Source organism: Furipterus horrens, unplaced genomic scaffold (assembly GCF_987537825.1).
Source record: "Furipterus horrens unplaced genomic scaffold, mFurHor1.1.pri manual_scaffold_5, whole genome shotgun sequence".
Classification (NCBI taxonomy): Eukaryota; Metazoa; Chordata; class Mammalia; order Chiroptera; family Furipteridae; genus Furipterus; species Furipterus horrens.
In genome coordinates, this window is record NW_028327175.1 from 150758684 (window position 1) to 150773150 (window position 14467).

Below are 14467 nucleotides of genomic sequence, written 5' to 3' on the forward strand. Positions count from 1 at the left end.
GGAAGGTTATATGATTTACTCAAAATCAGATTATTTCTTGTAGCAGAGCTAGAATTCAAACCCTCACCTGATTAGTATATGTAGTATAACCATAGCCAATCTATAATCAGTGGTTGTGTATTTATGTATGTGGGATATAGCTAGTAATACAGAAAATGAATTTGAGTATTAGCATAATGGGGGTGGGTACTTTGTGATAAATATTCAAAGGTATACCAACAAATGCAGTTTACTGTATTGAAAATGAAACTTAAAAATTTGCATTGTCTTTGGCCTACCTCTGAGATCTGCTCATAGGCTCTGTTACTCTTCTGAACTTTGTTTCTGGATCAGTCCTGCAGTTCATTCTTGACTTCCTTAGTCCTCTTTCAAATGCAGCCTCAGTATGCAAGCCTCTTTCTACCTCTCTTGTGTAGGGTAGCATAACCCTTACTTTTTATTATGCCTGAGTCCTACTTCTTTTTCTTTTTCCTATATATTTCAATACCCAAGGAATATTTATTTTCATTTTCTAGCTTCTTTATTTCTGGAAGTTGGATATCAAAAATTTAAGTGTTCTAAATATGTAAAATACAGATACCACTAAGTAATGTGTAGAAGAAGAAGAATAATAACTGAGTCCAACAATACACAAAAAATCAGTTTCATTAACTGTTTCACTTTTTTTCCCCAAAGGATATAAACACTGACATTAAGCAATTGACATCAGGTTTTTAACTTACCTGATTGAATTGATTAATAATTTATATCATGGACAGATGAAGCCTAACAATGTAGACTCCATTAGATACCAGTAGTATCATCCCCAAGTATGTTGATCAAAAATATCTTTAGACATTGCCAAATACCCCTTAGGTAGAAGCTGATGGGTCAAAATCAGTAAAGGTGTAAACCAGCATACATTTTTATTAGAAACTTATTCAATTTAATTCTAGACATTAGGAATTAATGAATTAAATGAAAGAGTCAGAAAAACAGCACCGTGTGAAATTATACAATTTCAGTTTGAATTACCATTTAGATATTCAGTTAGATTGCAAAAATATTAAGGGCTGTGACTATTTTCTAAGCTTTATACAAAACAACTTGTAAAATGTCTAAATTGTGAATTTAGTTGATCTTGCCCACTGGCATTGTTTCTCACACTTCCCTGATCACACCCATATAACATATAGTATTCAAAATAGAGACACAGTAAGGAACTAAACTGAGAGAACATAATATAATGGAAAAAAATCTATGGACTTAAAAAAAGCATGGATTTTAATTTGTTTCTTTTATTTTTATGTATGTATGTATGTATTTTTAATCTTCATCTGAGGATATGTATATTGATTTTAGAGAGGAAGGGGATATGGAGAGAGAGAGAGAGAGAGAGAAAGAGAGAGGGAGAGAGAGAGAGAGGGAGAGAGAGAGAGAGAGTGAGAGAGAGTGAGAGAGAGAGATTCATGTGAGATTGACAGGTTGTCTCCCATATGCACCCTGTGCCCCAACCAGTGATTGAACCTGAAACCTTTGGGTGGTGTATGGGATGATGCTCCAACCATCTGGATCACCTGGCCAGGGCTGCATTTGTTTCTTTTAATTACCCACTCTTTAACTCTAGCCACATCATTCCGTTTCCCTGAACTATAGTTTATTTATCTATAAAGAAGGGCAACTAAACTGTATCAAATCATTTTCTAATATCAGTCCTTGGACTAGTGCCAAGCCATAGTGATGTTTTCATCAGTTTTCTGTTAAATGAGATAAATATAGAAATTTTAGTGAGTGCTTCATAAAGTTACATTTGTTCAATTTTTTCTTTTTAATCAATTTTGAAAGACTGTCTTTTATTCTGAGATTAAGTAGTTTTACATTTGATGTTAAAATGTAATTTATTTAATTATATTGTCTTTGGGATTGAATAAGATATACTCATATTAGTTTAGTTATACAAAATTATAGTTTTATTTTTATTCTTCACAAACTGAAAACAACTCTCTGTTTTGTTTAAAATTTTACTGGTTTGTTGAAAGGATAGGTCGTAGAACTATTGACTAGATCCTAAGGCCATGCTCAAGAACAGTAGTGTACAAATCTAATAAATATAAACAGTAGATCTAAAAATAGTAGCTCTATTATTTACTTTTCTTAATATGACCTTTATTATGTTGATGTATGTTTCCTCTGTTACTACTTTGCTGAGTTTTTGTCATGAATGTGTGCTAGATTTTGTCAAATTATTTTTCTGCATCTCTTGATATGATTATATGATTTTTATCCTTCATTTTATTTATGTGATGTATTATATTATTTACTTTTATCTGGTAATATTTAATAAACTGCATAAGACAGTCTGGTGAATGCTGCACATCAAGATACACACACATACACACACATAAATACTATGATGTCAAGACACATAGGGGAGAAATTTGCTGAAACTCATGGTAGACAGGCACTTCAAGTGGGTAAAATAAGTAAGGGGGGGAGGATGGATTTTTCTTTTTATGGATCATGCTTTTGAGTTAAGTGTAAGAACTCTTCACTTAGTCTAGTTCACAAAGACTTTCTTGTGATTTTTAAAAAATCAGTTTGAAGCTGATTTTTGTATATGGTTTTGGTCAAGGCTCTTCTTGCCTCTTTAAGACAAAATTTTAAATTTTGTTCATGGATATTTTAAATAGCAAGAAACAGAATTGGTAAGTAACAAAAAATAAACAAACAAAAAACATAGTGGCGACTAAAGTATTATTACAGGAAAAGACTGGAAACAATCATCATGTCCAGTATTAGGACAACTGAATAATAGAATAGAATGAATCAAAATTAGAATTATATGTAGTCATGGAAGAATGTTCATCAAACATAAAGACAAAAACAGGTTATAAAACACATCCACAGTGTGTTAATAGTATAGAGATTACCATGATATTTATCCTCCTTTTTGTATTTTTTTCCCCAAAATTCCCATAATATTTGGTGTTACCGCTAAGAGTATTTTTATTTCTAGAGTTTTGTAAATAAAGCAGTTTCAGGTTTTGTTGTAGTTACAATTTTGAATTTTACTACTGTCTTAGTTTTTCTTTCATGACTTTAAAAGTATTATAGCATTTAAAACTTGATTTTATGAAAAGGAAAGTACCTTTGTCCAGCAGGTTGTATCTCCGACTTTGAAATGAAAATTATTTGAAAAGATGTTTATTTAAACATATGTAGTCTGTCCAGAGGTATCCAGCCATATAATATGAAAAATAAAGACATTTATTGAAGAAGATATAAGATGCATGAAACATTGTACGTAGGGCGATGATGCCTCAGGTCCTTCAAAGTGCCACCTTGGGACCTTACACAGTTCTCCCAGCATCTTTTCCACAGTTTAAAACACTACAAAATCCTTTGTTGGAATCACCATCAGCTGCCCCTTTGTATTTTCCTGAATCTCATTAACAATCTGAAATCTCTTCCCTTTCAAAGGTGAATTTAGTTTTGGGAAAATCTAGAAGTTGCAGGGCACCAAATCTGAGTGTAGGGGGGGCTGAGTTACCTGGATGATTTGCTGTTTAAAAAAAAAAAAAAAAAAACTGCATGAGACATGGTGCATTGTTGTGGTAAATATGCCAGTCACCAGTTGCTTATAGCTGTGGTTGTTTTCGTTGTATGGCATCTCTCAACAGACGAAGAACATTGAGGTAGTGCTCCTTATTAATTGTTTGGCCTAGAGGATCATACTCGTGATGGATAATACCTTCCCAATAAAAAAAAACAAAACACACAGTTAACATGGTCTTGATTTTGCTGTGACTTTGCCACTCCTTCTCCTTGGGTGTAGAGAACCAGTCGATTTCCATTTCATTGTCCCCAAAAGCCTTCTGAAACATCTAAACAGTTTTCATGGTGGAACATTCAAGCTTAATGCAAAATTAGATGCAGATTCATTGCTCTTCTTGCTCAGTTATTTTGAATGTGACAGCCAGACAATACACATGGTCACTCAGCAGTATCTACCACTCCCACTGACTAGTACAGTGAAGTCATCATTGTTCATGCATGTGCATTCCAGTCCACTCTCCTTAGCTGCCAGTTTATATCAACATTGGGCAAACCATTTTCATTATACTAACAATAGCTAGACTTTTCCAGACAGACTTCATATATATGTAATTTTAGTTATGAAATCATTCCTCCTAGCTGTACTAAACCTTAGGAAGGAAAATACATATTATATGAGAAAATTTCCCCTGGTGGATATATTTAGGTGAAGTGATCAAACCCCTGTAATTTTTTTCCCTAGGACAGCTTAAGGCTTATTATTAAAACTAACTGCCTTTATTACCTTTTTAAAAGACTCTTTCTCTTATGTTATTCAAACTGAGTCATTTTTGCCCATTATGTCTGTAACTAAGACTTCTAATTGGCTTCTATTATAGCACTCTAGGGAAGATAGCTTAAAGAAGAAAAATTACTAGTTCTTCTCACAGGAAAACTTGTGGGGCTAGGTGACAATGGTGCAAAAATATGTGAAAAACGTTTTAAAGATAAAACTGCTTTTTTGATTAATCAAGTTGGGGGATACACTTCATGAGGTAATCTTGATAACCAAGTAACTTTTTCCTCTGATACAGCTTTCAAAAAATAAATATATAATTAAAATGCCAAAGGTTAGAAATAAACAGAAAATATTAAAAGCAGCAAAAGAAAAGCAGTTAGTTACCTACAGGAGAGCTCCCATAAGACTGTCAGCTGATTTCTCAATAGAAACTTTGCAGGCTACAAAGGATTGGCAAGAAATATTCAAAGTCATGAGAAGCAGTGATCTACTTGTTCTACCCCCACAAAGCTATCGTTTAGAATCAAAAGGGAGATAAAATGCTTCCCAGAAAAGAAAAAAGCTAAAGGAGTTCATCTCCACCAAACCATTATTATATGAAATGTTAAAGTGACTTATTAAGAAAAAGAAGATCAAAACTATGAAAATATAATGGCAAAAAATACATATCTATCAACAATTGATATGAAAACCAAACTAAGCAAACAAGAAGAACAGAGACAGAATCAAGGATATGGAGAGCATTTTGAAACATCCAGGTATTTTACACGAGGTCAAAAACATTTCCTCTTAATCGTTCCGATTTTCACATTCTACTGACAAGGATTTGAGCTATATAGAGAAAAACAGAGCAGGTTCCCTTTTCCTTAAAAGCCACTTTGTATTTCTATTCTATCTTTAAAATCCCCAGAGGGTGGGATTCAGAGCAGGCATGGAAGACAACCTGCGAGCTAAGGGCCCAGCAGGGGGTGGCTCTGCACAGTGGTCAGAGTCTTTTAAACCAAGCCTGTTTGCTTCCCACATCACCCCATGTCTGTCTGTCCCCCACAGGAGCTCTTAGGTACTATTCTTGCAACTTTTCTGTAAGGCTGACATTATATTAAGTGTTATCCAGAAATCAAAAGGTGAATTAATTCAAAGGCAGATAGTAGAGAAATGAAACAAAAATGGCAAAATGTTGATAGTTGTTGAATCTGGGCAATAGGTACATAAGGATTTGTTATGTTTTCTTCTGTCCTTGGTGTGTTCTTGTAAACTTCCGTAATAGACTTTTAAAAGGGAGTGAATCTACAGTGATTTTTTTCATTGATAATTTAAATTTACTTATTAAACATTTGCCTTTGGGGCACTTAAGATCTGAACATGTTGAAATAAACTAATGGCAAGGTATTCTATATTCATGGATTATTAAGATGGCAATATCACTCATTGATATATAGGTTCAGCTCATTCCCTATCAGAATTTCACCTGTTTTCTTTGCAGACATTGAGAAACTGATCCTAAAATTCATGTAGAAATTCAAGGGACCAAATAGCCAAAATAATCTTGAAAAAGAATATTATTGGAGAACTCACATCCATCAGTTTCAAAATGTACTACAATATCACTTCAGTCATCAAGACAGGGTGGTAATGGAATAGATCATTGGAACAAAATTGAGAGTGTAGAAATAAACTGTACACTTGTGGCCAACTGATTTTTGATGAGGGTACCAAGGCAATTAAATGAGAAAAGAATAATCTTTTTCAATAAATGGTGCTGGGACAGCTATATATCCACATGAAAAAGGAGGCTGGACCTGTACTTCACACCAAATACAAAAAAAAAATAGCTAACATTTGATCAAAAACCTAAATTTAAGAGCTAAAACTATGAAGCTCTTTGAAGAAAATTTAGGTGTAAATATTTGTGACCTTGGATTAGACAATGGTCTCTTAGATATGACACCAAAAGTACAAGCAACAAAAGAAGATAGATAATAGTAAATATGGATGAGAATGTGGTGAAATCAGAACACTCATACACTGCTGGTGGGAATGTAAAATGGTGCAGCCACTTTGGAAAACAGTCTAAAAGTTCCTCAGCAAATTAAACATAGACATACCATATGAACCAGCAATTCTATTCCTAGTTATATACCCAAGAGAAATGAAAACAAATTGGTACAGAACCCCTGGGCTGCTCCAATTGAAACAGAACCCACAGGCTGTTTTGTTAGGGGCCTGATTGCCCGCCGCCAGAATTATAACTCTCAATGCCAGAGTTTAGTGAAAAGAAAAAGAATTGTTTATTTAATAGTTATATAGATTTAGATTATTTGTGGATTTCTGTCAGGTCTTATGTTCCTTAAAACACCCACAAACACATATTTCTGCCTCCCCCTACCAAACCAGGCTAGTTTCAGAAAAGTTAGAGAAACCATTTCCGTACTTCCTAGACACAGTTCAGCTTTACCGGTAGAATTGCCAATCATGCAATTCTGATTGGGGAGGCCTTGTCTGTATTATGGTGCCCGCCAGTTTTTAATCCAGAACCGCGTAAATTCCCAGCCTTTTTTTTCGAAAACCACAAAAGTATTCCCCTTTTTCCAAGCAGCAAGGTGTGTCACAAAGCTGCATGGTGTTCCCCTTTTCTAATCCACATGGAGAGCACCTCTGCCCTCCTTGTAAACTGCATGGAGAACCCTTCTTTTCAAAGGAGCATGGTGTGTGTGGTTCTCAAAACCACATGGTCAGACCCAGTTAAAATGTCTGCTGCTTATTTCTAAATCCCTGATTGCATCCTGTGATGCAGTTGGCATGGTCCCCAGTTCTGACCATTCACAGAACCTCACATAGGCTCTGTGTGCTTTTTCCATACCATCCCCTGGTCCAAGTCCCCTCCCATCTTCCCGGGCCTTGGATGCATTAAATCTATTTGCATAATAAAGACATTAGCCCCTAGCCTCAGGCATGTGAAGGCATCCTGAAAGCTGCTTCCTTCTCGCCATCCCCCAGCCGCAAGCTCCAGGGGTTTTTGGACATCCCCCCTTCTGTAACAATATGTCTACACAAAACCTCATACATGAATGTTCATAATAGCATTATTTATAATAGCTGAAAAGTGGAAATAAACCAAATGTTCATCAGCTGATAAGCAGATAAGTAAAAGCTGGTGTATCCATACAATGGAATAGTATTTGGCAATAAGAATAAATGAAGTGCTTATACAACATGGATGAAACTTGAAAATATATTACATGAAAGAAGCCAGTCGCAAAGAACACTATATTATATGATCCATTTATTTGAAATGTCCAAATAGGCAAATCAATAGAGGCAAAAAAAATAGATTATTGGTTGCCTAGGACTGAGGAGAGGGGGTAAATAAGGGTTGAGGTATAATGGTTAAGGTATGAAGTTTCTTTGGGGTAAAAAAATGTTCTATAATTGATTGTGGATATGAATGCATATCTCTGTGGATCTACTAAAAGCAATTTAATTGTACATTTCTCTGTCCTTATACCCTCCTCCCCCCAGCAATCACCACACTGTTGTCCATGTCCATGAATCCTTTTCCTTTTTTGCTTTTTTCATTAAAAAAAAGAAGAAAGTTTTACCCTTTGTGACAATATGGATGCACCTGGAGAACATTATGCTAAGTGAAAGAAGCCAGTCAGAGAAAGTCAAATACCATATGATTTCATTCATATGTGGAATATAATGAACAAACTGAACTAACAAGCAAAATAGAGACAGACTCATAGATAGAGAGCAGATGACAGCTAAGGAGTGGGTGGAAGCTTGGGGGTTGGTGGGTTTGAGCAAAAAGGAAAAAGGACTAATTTTACATTTTAAATGAGTGATTGTATAGTATGTAGATTATATTTCAATAAAGCTGTTTACTTAAAAATGTCATCATTCTGTTGTAAGGCAATTTAAATTTTGAGAGACCAGCCAGAAATATTGAATATTAGTGTCATGAGGATCATGATTGTTTCACAAATTTTATAGACAGAATCATTGCTTCCTGTCACTTATCTCAAAATCTCAGTTAAATATTGATTCTCAGAGTGTGAGGAGGACTAAATATTGATTCTGAGTGTGAGGAGGACAGGTAATTTAGGACTAATTTGAGTTAAATTCTTTACCTGTTCACCCAAGTAAGAAAGCAGCATAGAGGATAATCTGGTGGCTTTGTTAAGAAATGGGACTATGAGAGGCTGAGTTGTGGGTGAATTGGACTGTTGATTCTAACTTAATCCAGAATGGCTACTGTGATCTTTGTGGATAAGGATAATGGTGAACCAGGTACCTGAGTGCCTCCTAAGGACTGGCTGAAGCTGGGGTCTGTGCCTTTCAAACCTTTAAATGGAAGATCTCAGTTTGCAACACTACATGTTGGCAAAATGTTTGATGCTCCAATAGCCGTAACAAAAGCTCCCAGAAAGACTTTGGGAACTGTCAACAGAGCTACAGAAAAGGCAGTAAAGACTAATGGACCTCTCGAACAGAGACAGAAAACCTTCTCTGCTAAAAAGGTGACCAAGAAGACTTAAAACAAAAAGCTCTGTTCCCACCTTGGATGACATGTATACAGAAATAGAAAAATTCTGTCCCTTCAATCCTCTAGATTTTGAGAGTTTTGACCTGCCTGAAGAACACCAGATCATACAACTCCCCTCAAACGTAGTGCCTCTCATGATCCTCGATGAGGAGAGGAAACTTGAAAAGCTTTACACCTCGGTCCTCCACCTCTGAAGATGCCTTCTCCACCGTGGGAGTCCAGTCCATTGAAGTCTCCCCTAAGCATTCTGTTGACTCAGAAAATGTTGAATTGCCACCTGTTTTCTATGACTTAGAGATTTAAGTTTCTTAGTGCTGTATAGTTTGTGTGTCTGTATTAATAGCTTGTATTAATAAAGCAATTATTTAATAGACTAATTATAAAAAAGAACTGGGACTATGATAAGAATCTTGAAAAATGAAGATTCTTGATATAACAAGTCCTTCATAAGTTTGAGCTTTATATTATTCTGAATGGGATAATGAACAAAATTTTCCACATTTCAACAGTTTTTTCTCAAGTTTTAATAATAAGAATAAATGTATAAAAGTAATATTCTAGGAAATAATTATGTTATTTTAAGGCTGAATAAGGTAATGATAGTAGAAGTGGCAAAATGTAGTGTTTTATATAGTATTAATATATTGAAGAATTTTCATTAAATTGGATCAAATGCAAAATACCTTTTCTTTTCTCTAAATGATCTTAACTAACATTTTTTTTTTACTTAGTTGTGAAATTATATGGACAATCATAATCCAGAAGAGTTCTACAGATATTTCCACCATTAAAGCCCAGAAAGATTTTCATTAGTGTTACTTACATTTTAAACATAACTGCAATCAGAATAATAGGTTAAAATGTGAGCTTTCTAAACAGAACAAAAATTATTAATGTTTGAGTATTTATTGTCTTTCCCTTTCCCAAGGCCATTAAAAGCATTTCACTTGGTACTTTTCCTTCTCTTGACTTTTGAAAGGCTTTAAGGCAGAAGCAATTTGGGGATTCTATAAGGTCAGGTGGGGAGGAAAGAAAAAGATGGGGGATTAATTTTCCTCGGACTTTTATTGGAGAGGGAATCTGGTGAAACTGGAGCATGAGGGAAGTACATAGAAGAAACACAGATTTTTAAAAGTAGTGTTCAAAAAACAACAAGGAAGTTATTTTGAAATTAGTTTTCAGTTGCCATTGGGGTCTTCTAGCCATACACAGCTTGAAATGAGACAACATGGGTCAAAGATTTAATAATACTGGAAGTTGTAAATAATTGGAATGGGAGTGTGAGGGCAGAGAGCACAATCTAATCTGGATGTGGTAGATATTGCCACAAAGTGACATTCATTGTTTTAACTTTTGCTGGTCAAGATTCGCTATTTTATTCTTGTTAAGGAGCAAGTTATGTAGCTGATTTATGACCTACTACTTTTTATCATATGAATAACATTTTTTTTCTCTTTCAGGGCATTGGATTTTATGTTGCCTTTGGGGGAAGGGAACATAGAAAGGATTAGTGGAATAAAATTTGATCCAGGATGTCTTACCCATATATAAAACAAACTTGGCAAATCTATGTTTTCTTTTCTTGCACTGTCATCCATCATACTCTTAGCCAAAGTGATAGCATTTTCTCTAAGTAGAAATGTAGAACATGGTCATTAAAGTAACCAGCTGTCAGATCAGTTCTTCAGGATTTTAATATCAATCAACATAGTAATTGTTTTTTTTCTCTTCTAGCATTATCTATTGCTTTAACACTCAAAATTAAATTTATCGAGATATAATAGGTAAAAGAGTCCTAGAGTAATTCTTGACATAGTAACTTGGAAGAGAATGATCTTTCATATTATTTGTATATGTAGTATAACCATTACATACTGTTTCTGTATATAAATTTCTAAAATGGAAAATAGAAGCAATTTTCAGAGATTGTCACTGATACCTCACAGAGTTTTTAATAAACATTTTTTAATTTGACTGGATTCTTCATCATCAATATTTATGATATCATCTAGCTTAAAACACTGGATACTTACTTCAGAGTAGAACTTATTAGTAATGTAGGAAAAATGGTCTATTGGGGCTTTTCAGATGGAACCTAACATGTAAGGCTAATCTTTTATGGATTAGAAAGATGGATCATCAATGTTTTTGTTTTTATTCTGTGAAAGCAGAAATTGGAAAAGTAAATTGAAAATATAGAGTTGGTAATGACTAATTTAGTTCTGCTTTTTATTGATAATATGACCTTTTACTATCATTAGCACTCAAATACTTCTTTAACAAAGTGAAATCTCAGAGTTCAGAAATATGTACACAGCTTGCAAACTGGAAAAATCCATTATTTGGAAACTATTTGTGCATTGTTTTCTTGCAGGGAACAAATCACAAGACAGTGGCATAGCCGAAATGGAAGAACTTCCTGTACCACGTAACATCAAAATAAGCAACATTACATGTGACTCATTCAAGATTTCATGGGAAATGGATTCGAAATCAAAGGACCGTATTACACACTATTTTATTGACCTCAACAAGAAAGAAAACAAGAACTCCAATAAATTTAAACACAAGGTAAAATCCTAACACATACTTACATTTACATCTTTAAAACTTTCTGAGTATGAGGATGTTTTGAAAGAAAGACTAATGCTCTGTTAATTACTTATATGATTCATTTGACATTGGGAAGAATAAAAATTATATGTCATTTAAAAAAACCCTATCCCTCTAAGAAATTTTGTAAGAAAATAAAATGCCAAATATTTTGTTAAAATATACTCAAAAGTAAAATCATGACTCTCATCCAGACATAAATATGAACATATGTTAAAGATTTTACTTCACTCATTAATAAAGTAACTGATGAGGTATTATTACAACCAGTTCAAAGAATAATCCAAAGAAAAGACACAGTTATAGATCAGGATATTGAAATAAATGTGTGAGTAGAGGCAAAACTTTTGTGTTGGAGGAGGGAACAAGGGCAGGAGGACAGGAGAGTCCCTCTCACTGAGCAAAATTTATTTGCATGTAATTAGACAAGGATAACTGAATTGTTATTAGCTATCTGCAAATTAGAGTTGTAAAATAGCTTCCACAGAATCAGAAGAAGTCAGGCAGAAAAGTGTAATGTAGGTGATGCAGTTTTCCATTGAAGCACATGTTTTTCCCTATAGCTGTCAAAAGAGGAATGTGATAGACCTTATAAACTGCATGGTATGTGTTTAAAAACTTGAGGACTAAAAATTGCTTTATGTAACCTTTTATGGTTTGAGAATGAAAACTAACCTTTACATATTTTAGAGATGTAACACTTCTCTGATATTTATTCTCCTACTATCTACTTAACACCTATCTTTTCTATTAGGTACCTCCCTTCAGAAGGAGTTGTAAAAGGATAAATAGCTAACCTGGTTTAAGTAGTCTTTCTTATATTTCAGTACTTTCACTGATGACATGGTCTATTTTTTATATTGCTACTAAGTTTAACTTGACATATATTTTCAAAGTACTGTCTTACCTTGTCTGGAAAATTATCATTTTTCTATATGTACAGTAAACATACTAACTATAAGTGAGGAAAGGGCAGGTCTCCAGTTATATTCCTGTTCAGGGCACATGCCTGGGTTTCAGGTTCGCTCCCTGGTCAGGGCTGTAGGAGAGGCAACCTATCGATGTTTCTCTCCCTTCCCGTCTCTAAAAATAAATAAATTTAAAAATCTTTTAAAAAATGTCCTCTCCCTTTACATATAAAATATTTAGTAATGAGCTACTCAAAAGTATTGGGTAGTGTATATTAAGTAAATATTTTAAAATACTAAATCTATTGAATTTGATTTTTTTCATGTTTCTATTTTATTTTATCATTTAGTATTAGCATCTTGTTTTATGGAAGATATAGAAGGAATGTACAGATAAGAACATTATACTGGAAATCAAGAAAACTAAAATCCAAGTACATTTTTGCCATATGACCTGGGACATATTTCTTAATCAAGTTGGGCCTTAGTTTTCATGTCTGCAGAATAAGATTTGAATATAACAGTGTTTAAATACCTTTAAGCAGGAAAATTTTGTCATTAGCTGGGAATTTAATAAGTCCTTCTACAGTGTTTACAACTACTTCATTATACTGCTAAATTAACATATTTTTTTCTTTCTTCCCTCCTTCTCTCCCTCCATCCTTCCTCCCTTCCTTTCTTAGGATGTTCCAACAAAATTAGTGGCAAAAGCTGTTCCCTTGCCAATGACTGTCCGTGGGCACTGGTTTCTGAGCCCAAGAACTGAGTATACAGTAGCAGTGCAGACTGCCTCCAAACAAGTTGATGGTGATTATGTTGTGTCTGAATGGAGTGAAATTATAGAATTCTGCACAGCAGGTAAGAGAAATAGGTACAAATAAAGAAAAAACCTTATGTAATACTTCCTGGAAAGCTAATTACAGAAAGAAATTTTTTTTTGTAATTATAAGGTGATATGTATCACATAGGTCATTGGTGCATTGCCAGTAACATTGTATAACAGAACAAACTGTTGTATTGATTGGAAGGAGCTGAGATTTTCAGCAAAAGCTGCATAATGGTATTAAATTATTTCTTTACTGCAATCATTGTTTGATTTTTTCGAAGTGAAATCTTTGCAAATAAAAATTGATGCAGTTTGAAAATATACTCAGCATTTTTTAAGAAAGAGCCTTTTTTCCTCCTCTTTTTTCTTATTGTTTTTATTGACAGAAACATTCTTCTATAATTTAGGAGAAAAGAGGCAGTTCTCTATGACTGTACCTAACCAGAAACGTTACTGGATTTCCTTCACTTGAGTGCTGAAAATCTACATTTAACCTAGTGCCTTGTGGGGAGGGGGATATGTGCAGGCACACACGCATGCACAGGTGTGGACCTTTGCTTCATTAGAAAATACCTCATAGCTATTTGGCCTTGGGATATCTGATGTGGAAATCCCATCCCCTTTTATCTTAAACTGTACCTTAATATTCTCTTATATTGGAAATGTTAGCATTCATCTCATTCATTACCTATATATTCATTCATTCAATCAGGAAACATATTTATTGAGCACTTAAATAGGTGTTGGAAGGATACAGAAGATATCTCATCCTGAATACAACTGTCATCCTCTCCTTTTGCCTCTTAGAATGGTGCTTTGTTTCCTCTTGAGGTGATTGTTTCCTTAAAAAATTGTAGAGAGGCTGAGTGTTTTACATAAAGGAGCTTGTAAAAAAAGTCTTAGCAACTTCCCTCAGCTGGGGCGTCTTTGAAATAAATCAGCTATTTTTTCCCCCCACAACCTAATACTTGCATTATTTTATACTCAGAACTTGCTTAGGTACCTTTACCTCAGTACCTTTTGTTGTTTCTCTTTTTTTAAACGTATATTTTATTAACCTAAAACTGAGTATAAAACTTCTATAGATATGAATAGTTGAAATTTAATTGTTATTTTGATTTTATCTTTAACCTTTTTTGTTTATTCTATGAAAAAGTCACTAAAGATTGCAACATCTTGGTTGCTAAGGATTTCAATGTTTGAGAGCAAGGAAAATACCTCTGGTACCTTATTTTTTCTTATCTAAGATGTCATCGATTGTG

General features: G+C 34.1%; 1 protein-coding gene and 1 pseudogene across 1 annotated transcript in view; both read left to right on the forward strand.

Annotated features, from left to right (window-relative positions):
- The window catches only part of PHYHIPL (phytanoyl-CoA 2-hydroxylase interacting protein like), a 51231-nt gene that overhangs the window by 30067 nt on the left and 6697 nt on the right, over window positions 1-14467 (forward strand). Inside the window, exons 2-3 of the mRNA XM_090278060.1 lie at window positions 11233-11429; window positions 13063-13237. Coding sequence (XP_090134186.1) covers window positions 11233-11429; window positions 13063-13237 — 372 coding nt within the window. The remainder of the gene's footprint in view (window positions 1-11232; window positions 11430-13062; window positions 13238-14467) is intronic.
- Window positions 8560-9161, forward strand: LOC150010107 (securin pseudogene; annotated as a pseudogene).